The following is a 13,675-nucleotide window of genomic DNA, read 5'->3' on the forward strand; positions in this document are numbered from 1 at the left end:
AAAGTTACATACAGCGACACGGGCAATCCAAACGGCAGAACACGGCACACTCTACAGTCATATATAGGCATGTTGGTGCGGACAATGGTTCCCATCAACGTGGACAGCTGGCCTGAGGTGGATCCTGATTTGAAAGCAAATATTTGGACAGATATTCAGGTACTCCTCTACTTTTCTTGCCTTGCTGCAGTTTGAGGTGGATTAAATGGATTAAACTTTCAGCTGCTCTTGTTTACTCAATGCTTCTTAAATTCTAAGTGTTTTCTGTTTTTTTATTACAATATAAGTTTTTACTGATCATTATTTACTTGGGAAGCTGAAATATGTGTTCACTGATCCTTATTTACACTTTAGTACTCCTATGTACACATTTATTGTTTCTTTGCAAGCTTGATATGAAAAAGTAATAATTTTGAGTAAGGCTATCTAATCCTGATATTACATTTGTTGCATAGGATACATTCAAAGTAGCCCCTGAAAGCAGAAAACTAGTGTTGTCATCAGCTGGCGTGAAATGGAGATACTTCAAGACCACATTAACAAGGAAGTATGTTCTGCCATTCTTGGGAAAGAAGAAAAAATTGAGAAAGCCACCAAAGCAGTACTCCTATGTTGGCCTACAGCCGTGGAAGGAATTTGTAAAACAACGGACTAGTGAGGAATGGCTGGTATGCTCCTATTGTGTATAAGGCTGTGTTGTATTCTATGTATACATTTTCTGTGTGAGTTGAAACATATTTTATGCAATAATTGTGCTTAACATGTATATGCAGAAACTTCATCAAAAACAAAGTGAACGAGTGAGGAAGAGAAAGTACCATCACAGATTATCAAGAAAGGGATACCTTGGATTAGAGGAGGAATTGGTTAGGATCTGCTAGTCTTCATTTTTTCACCTCAAATTTTTTTTTCTATAATGTGTTCCCTCATGGTTTTATTTGCTGCACAGAAACGAAAGTTGCCTGAAGGAGAGGTAATTGATCGTGCAATTATGTGGAAGAAAGCCCGTATACCAAAAAATGGAAAGATAGATGAAGAACTCTCATTAGTGGCAGCAAAAATAGTCAGTCCAGATTTTTAAGTTGAGCAATTTAAGGTGTATCATCACCTCATCTAACTTGTGTTTACATATTTGATTAGGATGAACTGTTGGAGAAGAAGAGTAAAGGTGAGTTGGAAATCTCAGGGAGTAGTGATGTCTTGTCTCAAGCTCTAGACACTCCTGAACACTCAGGTAGGGTGAGGGGTGTTGGAGGCTTTGTCAACCCATCCTCCTACTTTAATCTGCCAAAGAAGAAAAGGATTCGAATTACAAAGGCAGATATGTTGGCCCGTGATAAGGAGCGTGATAAAGAGATGGAGGACACAAAGAAAATGCTTCTTGCGCAGCAAGCAAAGACGGAAGCCATGTTATATCAAAGGATTGCACAACTAGAAGCACTAGTAACAGGGAAGACAGCCATGCATCCGCCTGCCACCGGGGACAATGTCATTTCCCCTATATCCGACAAAGGCAGCTTCTATGATAAATCAAGAATTGACAAATCTAATCATAATGATGCCAAGGTCATGGAAAATATGGAGGAATGTGACATTATACCTACTCCTGGAAAGGTAGCAATATATGTAGTTTTATGTGAATTCTAATAGTTGCATATAAATTATTGCTTTAAACCTTTGGTAGATTTGATCACTTTCTTTTTCCCCTCTTAGGGTGCCGGGGTATGTGAGCTAGCAGTGGATAATATAAATAATATAGTTGCTTTCGGTTCCGTATTCGAAGAGGGGGAACTAAGCAAGACACTGCATGGAGTTCCACTTAAGGAGGGAACTGTTCGTGTATCGGTGGATGGTATACTAAAACCAGATGCGGTGCTTCCTTTCCCCATCGAGGGTGAGATGGAATTCGTTAGGGAAGCTCTTGGGAGTCACGTAGCTTGGCCTGACGATCTTGTTGTGCGGACAATGTTTAAGGTACGTTTGGTTGACGAGTTTTCTGTTTCGGTAGGTTTTGGCTTAGGTGTTGTTTAATTGCTACATGTTATATATATGCTGCATCTTTTAGCAATATATTAAATGCAATATATGCTACCACTTGAGAGAAAACCAAAACTGAAAGGATAGCTTTCTGTTATTAGCAAGTTGAATCTGCAACACCAAATAAATGACAAAGTTTCTCATCTTTATCATAACATTTCATTGATTATTCATTAATTTATTTTATCTTTTTATAGAAAACAAGGTGCAGCTCTAATTACATCAATATGTTGTTGCATCTTTTATGACAGTTCAATTGTTATGGAAGAATAGTGGCAGAAGTTTGTTACCAATAGATAATGGCAGTTGGGTTGTGGTATTAATGATGTAAAATTTATGGGGTTTTGCAGAAAAAGAAGAAGAATCCGCAATTCTTCAAGTCATTGTTTGATCAAGTTGAGATTAATCCGTGGGTGCCAAAGCGCTGCAAGTTGTTGTATAAACATGCAACAACTATCATGAAAGAAACGGGGAGCTCAATAAGCATGGTGTTTTCTAAAGAAGTGTTTGGCGAACCCACACAACTCTTTATCTTGTCTGAGAATGTGATTAATCTGTTGGAGATGCAGTGGATTGGCCAAGGAGTTATAGCAGCATATGAAGGGTAAGCTTCACTTTCTCTAGTGCAATAATTCTTATTTTGTTTATGCAACAATTCAAATTAAGTGATATCAGCCAAGTTTCAACTATATATAAGACTTTGATCCTAGATATTTGTGGAAAAATTCGAACATATTTATTCTAGTCTAGCAAATGGTTATGTTTGGAAATGTGATATGGATTATAGGGTTTTGCTGCATTTCATATCTTAGCTTTTGACACAGGTACTTGCATGAACTTATTACTGAAAGGGACCTTTTGGACAACTTTGCTTTTGTTGATCCGGCAGCTACATATAATTGTCAAAGACCGGACTTTGTGCGGTACTTAGTTGATCGGTTAAAAGAGGGAAAATCTGATCGTATTTTCTTTATGCCTTACAATCCGGGGTAATGCTGCAATATTTTTAGTATACTTGGTATTATTAAACTGCTTTTATATTTTGCATAATGTTGACTTCATTTTTATTGCAGGCAGCATTGGATATTAACTATCCTATGGGAAGGTGAAATCTACATGTTGGATCCGTTGCCAAAACCAGTCCATTACAAAGAATGGGAGACCTCGGTGATAAAGTAAGTATTACATTATATATATTGAGCTGTTTTTTTTACATATCCGACCAAGTAGCATTTAAATTGGGTAATGATAATGTGGTTGTGTAGTGCGGTGAAAACCTTCAATGCTGAAACTGGAAGGGTCAACAAACTGCCTAAAGTAAAACCGCTTCCGGTAAGGCTTATACATGTGTTTAATTGGCTGAGATAATACATTACATCTAGTATGTCGATATATGCTTTAATTCAATACTTTGAATAAATAGGGCGTACCTAAACAACCGGGTGGGGTTGAGTGTGGCTATTATGTTATGCGATACATGAAGGAAATTATAGAGGATGAGACACTTTCATTTCCAACCAAGGTACGTATATGCATTATTATGAAGAACATTTTGGTTTAATTAAGTATTAGCTTGTTTAGCCCCATTGTGACTTATATGTTCTTTAATACATTTCTAGTGGGCGGTAAAGACGCGCAAATCATATAGCCAAGCTCAAATTGACGAGGTGCGCATTGAAGTGACTGATTATATACAGAGTTGGGTGTAGGACTTGTGGCTACGAAGAAATTTTTGAGTAAGGCTGGCTAGTTTTTGCTTTGAAGGAAAGTTTTGTGTATATATGTAGAACTGATATAGTTGGTTGCTATTATGTTTATGGGCTAGCCTTTGTAGGTTTTGGGGTTTTGGTTTGTGAATTATGTAGAATCATGAATGAAGATGAGAAAATGAATGGAAAGCCCCAATTTTTGGATGATATATGAGAAATGTATTTCTAGGTCTTTTACAACCACCAGCAGCTAGATGGTTACTTGCACATCATTCTTATATATATGAACTGATGTATATAAATGGGAAACAAAACACCAATGTCAAAGAAAACGATGTCAATTCAGAGATTACAAATCAGTACCTAAAACTGGACTGATGTCTCATGATTATGAACATATCGATATGTCACTAAAAAATCGATGTACACAAAACCAATGCACATCGATATCTAAACACCAAACCATTATCTATTGTCAACATACAAATCAGCTGTTACAAAGTAAACCGATTTACCGTGAAATACAAAACATCAGTTTTGTAAAATAGAAATGATGTCTACTAAACTACTAGACATCGTTTCAACTAAAGAAAAGCGATGTTCTTAGTAACATAAAACATCATTCTTAATAGATTAACTGATGTTACCTAAAGGTACATACATCGTTCTGAGGAGAATAATGCGGCAAGATGCACGTAAAAATGGACACGATCATCTAGTATTTTTGGAGACTGATGTCTACGAGTGTATTAGACATCATTTCCGAAATTGTAATCGATTTAAATGTTCACTTAGGTATTGTTCGAGATATACTTTATTAAGCATAAAATGTGAAAATATGAAGAATTAAATATAGTTAACATATAAGATTATGATGATTATAATGATTATACATCGATTTGTTTTTTAGAATCGATGTTGGTTGTTGTCTGGGACATCGGGTAAAAACGTGCTTATACTGATGTCTATATCTTTTACATCAGCCACAAAGACATCGGTCAGAATTTAGTTTTACATCGGTTCTGGACTGATGTAAATGAACAGAATTCTAGTAGTGTTAGTTTGTCCAATTTGGACATTAATTCTTGCCGGTGCATTTATTGCTGGGATATGTGATCTTGTCACTTTTGCTGTGTTAGTGAATGTATCAGGCATTGTGTTAGCAATATTTTAAAGGTGCAGAATCCTTCGTACTTCAATTTCACTTTCTTTAATACGAGGATCAAGATGAGATATAGTGGGTATAGTCCACATTAATTCACGACGTTCATTTAGAACAATCTTATCTCCCTCTAACGGCGGGAATATTGTCTCATCAAAATGACAATCTGCAAACCGTGTAGTGAAGGTATCACCCATCATGGGTTCTAAATACCGAATAATGGATGGTGAATCAAAACCAATGTAGATTCTCAATCGACGTTGAGGGCCCACTTTTGTACGTTGTGGTGGTGCGATAGGCACATAAACAACACAACCAAATGTTCGAAGATGGGAGATATTGGGCTGGCTCCCAGAAACAAGTTGTAATGGGGAATACTGATGGTTGACTATGGGCCTCAACCTAATTAAAGCTGCTGCATGCAAAATTGCATGTCCCCATGCAGAAAATGGCATCTTTATTTTCATTAGCAAAGTGCACGCTATTATTTGAAGTCGCTTAATAAAAGTTTCTGCCAAACCATTTCGTGTATGAACATGAGGAATCGAATGTTCAATTTCAATTCCCATAGACATGCAATAATCATCAAAGGTTTGAGATGTAAATTCACCAGCATTGTCTAAACGAATGGACTTGATAGAGTGGTTCGGGAATTGAGCTCGTAATTTAATTATCTGAGCAAGTAGTTTGGCAAATGCCACATTACAAGTAGACAAGAGGCAAACATGTGACCATCTTGTAGAGGCATCAACTAGGACCATAAAATATCGAAATGGTCCACAAGATGGGTCAATAAGTCCACAAATGTCCCCTTGAATTCTTTGTAGAAAATATGGGGATTCGATATCTATCTTTGCATAAGATGGTTTAACCACCAATTTCCCTTGTGAGCAGGCTTTGCAAGGGTTGCTTGACAAAACAATATGTTTAGTCATCAATGGACGTCCATTGGAATTTGTAATGATCCTACGCATCATGGTGGATCCAGGGCAGTGTTCTAAAAAACGGTCTAGGCGCTAGGTGTTGAGTGACCGCCCCGACTTTGGCCTAGGCGATGGGATAAATCGAGATGGGTTTAGGCGGGCACTGGGCGGCCTGGGAGTTTGGTTGGGCGTTGGGCGGCTACCCAGATGCATATGTTCTCTCTCTTGCCGTCTATCTCTCCTCGACGGCACGACAACAAATCAATCATTTGCCTAATTGCTTCTCTAAAACAGTAGTATATAGATCATAATCCGATCACAAAACCCATAAATTCAAGCTTATAGATTGAAACATCATCTAGATAACACAAAAATCCTTACATCGGATCGGCGAAATTATAGAAAATCCTAAATCAGTCTTCTCCAAATCTTCTTACCTTCTCATGGGCTTGCCTTTTTATCGAGGTGAATCAGTGATCTGTTGATGGTCTGCACTGGGTTGAAAGTTGTTTTGACTTCTGAGAATGTTTGAAGCCATTTTTGCTTCGTTTTGATTTTCTCAGAAAGCATCATAAACGATGAGAATGGCTGAATGGCAGATTCAGTAAATAACCCTTTGCTTTTAATGTCAAATCTTTAAATGGTGGACAAGATTGAAATAATCTGTAGGGCTTTATCATAGACTTTCTCATACTAGACATTTTCATTAAGGCCCTTTTAGAATAACATTATTATTTTTTCTCTATTTTAACTACTTTTAATTAATTTTAGGCCTTTTATTATTATTAAATATTAATTTATGTCATAAAAATAATTAAGATAATAAGAAAATTAAAACCGCCTACTCCCCGCCTAGGCTTCTAGGCGCTAGTCCCCGAGCCACCGCCCGACTAGCGCCTAGCGTTTTTTAGAACCTTGATCCAGGGTGGCCCAAACGGTCATGCCAAAGCATAAATGTATGTTGATTTTTGAACTGCTGGTTCACAATATGGTATGCCTCAATTGGTTGAATGGTTGTGTAATACAACCCAGATGATAGGGCAACCAATTTTTCCAATATCTGCTTTTGACAGTTTTTATTGGACGTAATGCAAAGATATTCCACATGATTATCATTTGTAGTCTCAATGTGGTATCTATTTAAATGGATATCTCTAAAACTGAGGAGATTTCTTCTGGATCTCGAAGAGTATAAAGCCTCTTGAGTGGACAATTGAGTTCCATTTGGTAACCTAATGTGGGCTCTTCCAGAGCCTTCAATCAGGTCTGCAGGACCTGAGATAGTAGTCACATTGGCTTTAGAAGGTGTTAAAGTGGAGAAATAAATCTGATCACGAAACATCGTAGAGAGTTTCTATTAGGACCTCCAAATCTGCTCACTTGACCTCACTCTATTATGAATTATTAAATGACATATATAACCTACTATAAAATGACTATTAAGGACAATAATTATACCAAAAGAATATTATATTTATTTTCTATAGACTTTCTAATTCAATAATATTAGATTGTATTCCTTATTATTTTCCTTATCTATTTTCATTTTCCAATTTCACTACATACTCATTAAAGCATTCATATATATTTAATAAGAATTAAAAATATGATTAAGATCATGTGACGTAAAAATATATGATATATATGTTGAACGCATATTGGTGAGGGAAAACAAAATAACTCCCTTATGATTTATGACCTAAATCTAAGTCAATCCCTTATATTTGCAACAACAACAAAAATAATAATAATAATAATAAATTAAATTAAATAATTAATCATGTGGTACAAAAAAATACAGAAAAAAAATAAACATTAAAAAACTTTTTTTTTTTTTTTTGAGAATAAAAACAAATGATTTCTTCATTTTTTTTTCACAGCTAAAATAGAAAAAAACATAATAGTTCATGGCATTTTCTTATTGATTAGACATTAATTTTTGAAACTCAAGTTTGATTAAGAAATGTATATTTAGTTCAGATTTATAAATCATTGAAATGATTAAATTTTTTATTTTAAAGATAATAATTTATTTCCAAATTATATGAGTGAGGTTATTTGAGGAAGTTTAGTGAGGTTTAGTGAGTAAATTTAGTATTTGAAACTTTGATAAGAGGTGTAAAAAACATAGAGGTCAAGTGAGTAAATTTGGAAGTTCAAATAGAAAAACTCAAGATCGTATGTGTAGTGGCACTGTCAGCAAGACATATATCTTCTCCATCCTTCATAACCTGAGAGCACCCGAAATCTCTTTCCATGCTTTGTAGAGAGTAAGAAATATATAAAGAGAGATGAGGGGAAAATGGAGAAGTAAGTTATTCAGTTTCAGAAACCTCCCTTATATAGAGGTATGATTTACATGATAAGTGTTCAAACTATTGAGATATTACATATAGGTCCCTAAGTAATAACGTGTACAGCCACATGAGAATTAATATTTACAACATATTCCTTTTATTGGTTGTTTTTGGGGGTTGGGTTTTTTTAAACAGAGGAATGAGGAAAGAAAGAGAAGAGGAGAGGGGTGGGGAGACGCGATTGAAAGTAAAAGAAAGAGGAAGGATAAGAGGAGAGAGTTGGGGCTGCCATCAGAAGTAGTAGTCTGGTATGGAAAAAGTTTTGATTTTTCAGAAGAAGAAAAGGTGAAAGATTGAAACAGAATTGTGGGAAGGCCTTTGTTTTGGCTACTAACGGTGAGTGAGAGTGGCTCCTTTGATTTACAAATTTTACATTTGTTTCTGTTTGTTATGCTTGGTTTAAAGTCATGGTCTCGTGACTTTGATTTTGATTCTAATGTATGAAAGATGGATTCTTTTGGTATTGGTTTTCTCTGGTTTTGTTCTATTAATTGATGAAAACGCTACCTCGGACTCTCTCTATCTATTCTGGAAACTTGGTTTTATTTAACTGGTTTGGTTATCATTGCTTTCGGTCAGAGTAGATAAATTGGAGGCTGAAACCAGTTGTTCATAGTTGTGAATGGTTGGTTTATTACCTGGGTTTTGAAATGTTGTTAAACCCTTTAGGATTTGACTCGTGTGTAAATCCATGTGTTTTTGTCTTTATGGTTCTATTTTAGTTTTAGGTTCAAACTACGTTTTACCTTTTCTAATAGAATGCTTTTCGAATTTCATGCTTCTTTATACTCTTCTGTTTTTGTTTTTCTCCTGCTGCTCGCTGTGAACTATCTTGTGTAGACATACAATTCTTATTCCTAAGTGTTTATTGATGGATGCAGATTCTCGTTGCATTTCTAAAACCTTGAGGGGACTCTTATCAGTATTGTCTGGTACGCGTTTCGATACCTGGAACATTGTGGATTCAGTTGTGGCCAATCATAACTCTTAACTATCTAGATTGGTTTAGTTGGGTTTTGACATAGTCTTTGGATCTAGGTTTTTATTTAACTAAAGGGAGAGGCAAAACTTGCTATAGTGTGTATCATCTCTTGACTTTGATACTGACATGTCACATTTCAAAATGCAGGCATGTGGTCATTACAGGCTTCCAAGACACGGGTAAGAGATCTCTCTCTTCTATTCTATGTTAATTTACTACAGCTGGAACATGTGATCAAAATGTAGAATGACATTCACTAATATGACTTTCCCTTTCTACGTTTACTTGCAGCTCTTCTCCTCACTGCCATCTATTACTTCTCTCTCGAATGTAGAAACCCAAATGAGAGCTCTTTTGGAGGACCCAGATCCTAAAATTTCAGAGGCAATTTCGATTTTTCATCATGCCATACATTCCAACCGCTTGCCTTCAGGTTCAGCCGCAGCCTGCAATTTTCTCGTAGACACTCTCTCAAGGTCGAAAAATTATGAACTAGCATTCTCAGTTTATACTAAGATGACCAAGGTTGGTATTTTTACAAGCTTTGTATCATTGAGTTGTTTGGTTTCATATTTTGTCAATATCCGTAAGCCCGAATTTGCACATGGGGTTTTCTGCTTGGTATTAAAGCGTGGATTTCAGTTAAATGAGTGTGTTTTGAATCTTGCATTAAAGGGTTTTTGTTCGAATGATGAAGTTGACAAGGCAATCAATTTGTTTAGAGTAATGGGAAGACATTTTGTAACGCCTGGCATTCGTAGTTATAACATTCTTATAGATGGACTTTGCAAAGCAAAAAAGTTGAAAGAAGCAGTGGAATTGTTGGTTGATATGGAGGTGTCAGATTCTGAACCGAATGTGGTAACGTACAGCACATTGATTAATGGATTTTGTAAACAGGGTAGAATGGACGAGGCCATGGGTTTCTTGGAGGAAATGAGGCAAAAGGGTTTGGAAATAGATGTTTTCGTATATAGTACCCTTATAAGTGGTTTTTGTGCTAAAGGGAGTTTTGATAGAGGAAAACAACTGTTCGATGAGATGTTAAACAAGGGTATTTCTCCTAATGTGGTTACATATAGTTGTTTGATTAATTTTCTTTCAAAGGCAGGGAAGTGGAAAGAAGTCACTGTGATGATAAATGATATGACACAAAGTGGAGTTCCCCCTGATGCTGTTACTTACACAGGTATCCTTGATGGGCTTTTCAAAAATGGAATGGCTACAAAAGCCATGGGGATATTCACTTTAATGCTCATGAAGTGTAAAGAGCCTAATAATGTAACATACAACGTTATGATTGATGGACTATGCAAGGAGGGGTTGATGGATGATGCTTTAAAGATCTTAGAAATGATGAAAGGGAAAGGTGTAAAGCCTGATGTAATTACTTACAACACATTACTAATGGGACTATTCTGTGATGGGAAGGTTGATGAGGCAATGAAACTTTTCAGTAAGATAACAAACGATGAGAACTTTGTCGAGCCAGATGTTATCACATATAACATGGTCATTTTGGGACTGTGCAAGGAAGGTAATCTTGATGAGGCTATGGAGATTTATCATACAATGATTGAAAGGGGCATTTCTGGTAGCTTATGTACTTATAATACTTTGATAGATAGATGCCTACAGGAAGGATTAGCTGACAAGGCCATAGAATTCTGGAGACATGCAGTGGACTTGGGAGTTATTCCTAATTCAATCACTTACGGTGTCATGATCAATGGATTTTGCAAAAATCAAATGTTCAGGGTTGCAAAAGGACTTTTTACTAAAATGAGAGCTTCTGGGATTAGTCCTACTGTAAATGACTACAACACTTTGATGTCATCGTTGTGCAAGGAGGGTAGTTTGGGGCAAGCTAGGATGTTGTTTCAAGAAATGAGAACGGCAAATTATTTGCCTAGTGTTGTCTCATTTAATACTATAATTGATGGAATTCTAAAAGCTGGAGATGTTAAATCTGCTAAAGAGTTGCTAGAAGACATGTTCAAATTGGGTTTAACTCCTGATATAATTACATTCTCTACATTAGTAAACCGGTTTTCAAAACTTGGGCTCTTGGATGAGGCTAGAATGTGTGTTGAGAAGATGATTGCTCGTGGTTTTGAACCTGATGTCTTTGTATTTGATTCTTTATTAAAGGGCTATAGTTCAAAAGGTGAAACAGAAGAAATTGTTAACTTGCTTCATCAGATGGCAGACAAGGGTGTTATTCTTGACAAAGAAATAACTTCTACCATCTTGGCGTGCCTCTGTCAAATCTCTGACGATGTTGATGTGATGGAGGTTCTCCCAACTTTTTCCAAAGAGACATCAAAAGGAATAAGCATTACCTGCAATGAGCTATTGATGAAAGTCAATAAATCTTACCCGGAACTTAAGTTACGTGCTGCTTGAGATTCTTTCTCCTGAAGAGGCCTCTCAGTACCACAAGTGTGTTGCTTTGTATGTGCTATGCTACATTAGTCATATTGTCTTTCTTTTGTTCAATTTGAAATATTCGTTATTTATTAATTCCTAAAGGAATGGCCAATTGCTGTTCTTACTATCATTTTGAAAATAGAAAATTACGATTGGAATTGATGTAGTCAGATTCTGTAGATAGCATATTTTAATCCTATTACGAACAGTATTTTTGTAGTGCTTTAAGGTTCACCTTTTACTCTCTTGCCCATAATATACTAGCTAAGTGATGCTCCATGATTACTCTGTTACAGTATGCATTTCTTAGTGTAACATTTGTGTTTGTTCTTCTGGCATTGGTTCAAGCCTCCTTTCATTAGCATTGGTTCTTCTGGTGTTCTTCATGCACATAATAAGGTGTTGAAGTGTGTACATAAAAACATGTAATAGAATGTAGAATAACCTGAAAAAAAAAAAAATAACAAATACAAGATAGATTATAGTTCAGAGAAGGTGATAGATAACATTGAATAGTGGGTAGAGCTTGATAAAGAAAAGAACAGAACAGAAATTTAAGCTTAGGTTGTTATTCTTAGAATGTTTCTGGTAGATGATAGGGTTCTGTAACAGAGGGACAAAAGATGGTAGAAGGAAGCGTTACAGTATATATGTCGATTGCATAATCATGCAGACACAGACACAGACACACTGAGACAGCTAGAAAGACGCACACTCACCTCTCTTCGCTTCAATCAATTCTCTCCCTCAAGCTTCACTTAAGTATCTATACCCAGCCTGTTAAGAAAGGAAAAATTAGAACAACAGGAAGCTTCAATTAATAGCAAGTTCAAATGTTCAATGGCAAGGCCAGGGGCCGAAGAATCAATAGAGTATACTACATTCTAATTTTTTTTTATTCCTGTCCGTCCAACTGAGCCAAAGCTCGTGTTAGAAGATTGATACCTAATCCCATTTGTTCATTTTATACTACATCACTATGATACACTTGGAATAAATAAAGAAAAGTACAGTATCATAATCTCAAGTCTTTTGCCGCATCAAAAAAAAAAAAAAAGTGTTTGGTTTCCTCATTTTGACCCATTATATTTGTGGATTTTATGTTTTATTTTATTTTATTATTATTGACATTTTAGTAGAAATATGTTTCTGATTCAAATATCATTTGATAAGTATCTGATGAAAAAATGTCCCAGGCATCTCGAAACACGCTGAAAGGTGCAAAACAAAATTTGATAGAATTTTATTGGAAGTACTGTCATAAAGGTATGGACTAGAAACTTGGCTCTCACTGTAAAACTTACATGAAAAGTGAAAACGCAGTTGAGGTGGTGATGAACACTTGGATATACTAATCGATTTTTGCTTCCTGTGCTGTTAAGGAAGCATCTGTGCTTCAAGATATTCACCCTGAGGAGCTTTAAGTGAAAATGCAAGTCCCAGTTTCATAGAAGAGGCATGACTGATCAATGTCCATTAATACTCTCCGGAAACCATGAAAATCCTTGTAGTAAAGAGTCTCCCTACACTTGAAGATGATGAAGTTGAAGTTTCTGAGTAGAGCAAACCTGCTTTCTCGCCCATAGCCTATGGTGATAAGGCTGCTAGTTGCTTTTGAGATGGTTTTGTATAAAATTCAAATTGCTCTAGAGGACTTGGAATTTCAGTCCATTAAGTTTATGCTAAATGTTGAATGGATATATTGAAATTGGCTTGGCAATTGTTGTATTAATATTGAGGAATTTTTGAATGTCACATGAGTATATGTTTTGCAAGAGACATTGACCTGTGCCAATGATGTGAGATCTTTTGAAAGAGCTGCACTTGCTCTGCGGGCAAACTTGGATGCCTGGAAATAAAGTTGTTTATAAGGAAAAGCTTGCATTCTATATGGTATCTATTTAAGTGCTTGGATGTGAAGAAATGAAGTTCTTGTACTATGTGGGTGCATATGTACTTCCAAATTTGAGGACTGTTTGGACACGCAGTGTACTTCTGTGACTTGTATGAAAACACATTTACCTTCCCTTTCATGGAAGTATGGGTGGAAGTCCTGGAAGCAACGACTGTCAAAC

General features: G+C 36.1%; 2 protein-coding genes across 2 annotated transcripts; both read left to right on the top strand.

Moving 5' to 3' along the window:
* The first annotated feature begins 1,880 nt into the window (after positions 1 to 1,880).
* On the top strand, positions 1,881 to 3,794 carry LOC112175929. The gene is made up of 7 exons (XM_040510174.1): positions 1,881 to 1,974; positions 2,388 to 2,641; positions 2,862 to 3,026; positions 3,111 to 3,212; positions 3,303 to 3,369; positions 3,461 to 3,559; positions 3,657 to 3,794. The coding sequence occupies exons 1-7, from the start codon at positions 1,900 to 1,902 to the stop codon at positions 3,744 to 3,746; spliced, it is 852 nt and encodes a 283-aa protein (XP_040366108.1). The 5' UTR covers positions 1,881 to 1,899; the 3' UTR covers positions 3,747 to 3,794.
* A 4,551-nt stretch (positions 3,795 to 8,345) lies between these two features.
* On the top strand, positions 8,346 to 11,766 carry LOC112176989 (pentatricopeptide repeat-containing protein At4g28010). The gene is made up of 4 exons (XM_024315133.2): positions 8,346 to 8,524; positions 9,070 to 9,120; positions 9,318 to 9,349; positions 9,462 to 11,766. The coding sequence occupies exons 3-4, from the start codon at positions 9,320 to 9,322 to the stop codon at positions 11,574 to 11,576; spliced, it is 2,145 nt and encodes a 714-aa protein (XP_024170901.1). The 5' UTR covers positions 8,346 to 8,524; positions 9,070 to 9,120; positions 9,318 to 9,319; the 3' UTR covers positions 11,577 to 11,766.
* The last annotated feature ends 1,909 nt before the right edge of the window (positions 11,767 to 13,675 follow it).

This window comes from Rosa chinensis, chromosome 7 (genome assembly GCF_002994745.2).
Source record: "Rosa chinensis cultivar Old Blush chromosome 7, RchiOBHm-V2, whole genome shotgun sequence".
In the NCBI taxonomy this organism is placed as follows: domain Eukaryota; kingdom Viridiplantae; phylum Streptophyta; class Magnoliopsida; order Rosales; family Rosaceae; genus Rosa; species Rosa chinensis.

Coding starts and splice junctions, on each gene's coding strand:
- LOC112176989 (XM_024315133.2), top strand. CDS start 9,320: ATGTGGTCATTACAGGCTTCCAAGACACGG. Junction 9,350..9,461: donor TACAGGCTTCCAAGACACGG/GTAAGAGATCTC, acceptor GTTTACTTGCAG/CTCTTCTCCTCACTGCCATC.
- LOC112175929 (XM_040510174.1), top strand. CDS start 1,900: ATGGAATTCGTTAGGGAAGCTCTTGGGAGTCACGTAGCTTGGCCTGAC. Junction 3,027..3,110: donor TTTATGCCTTACAATCCGGG/GTAATGCTGCAA, acceptor TTTTTATTGCAG/GCAGCATTGGATATTAACTA. Junction 3,560..3,656: donor CACTTTCATTTCCAACCAAG/GTACGTATATGC, acceptor ATACATTTCTAG/TGGGCGGTAAAGACGCGCAA.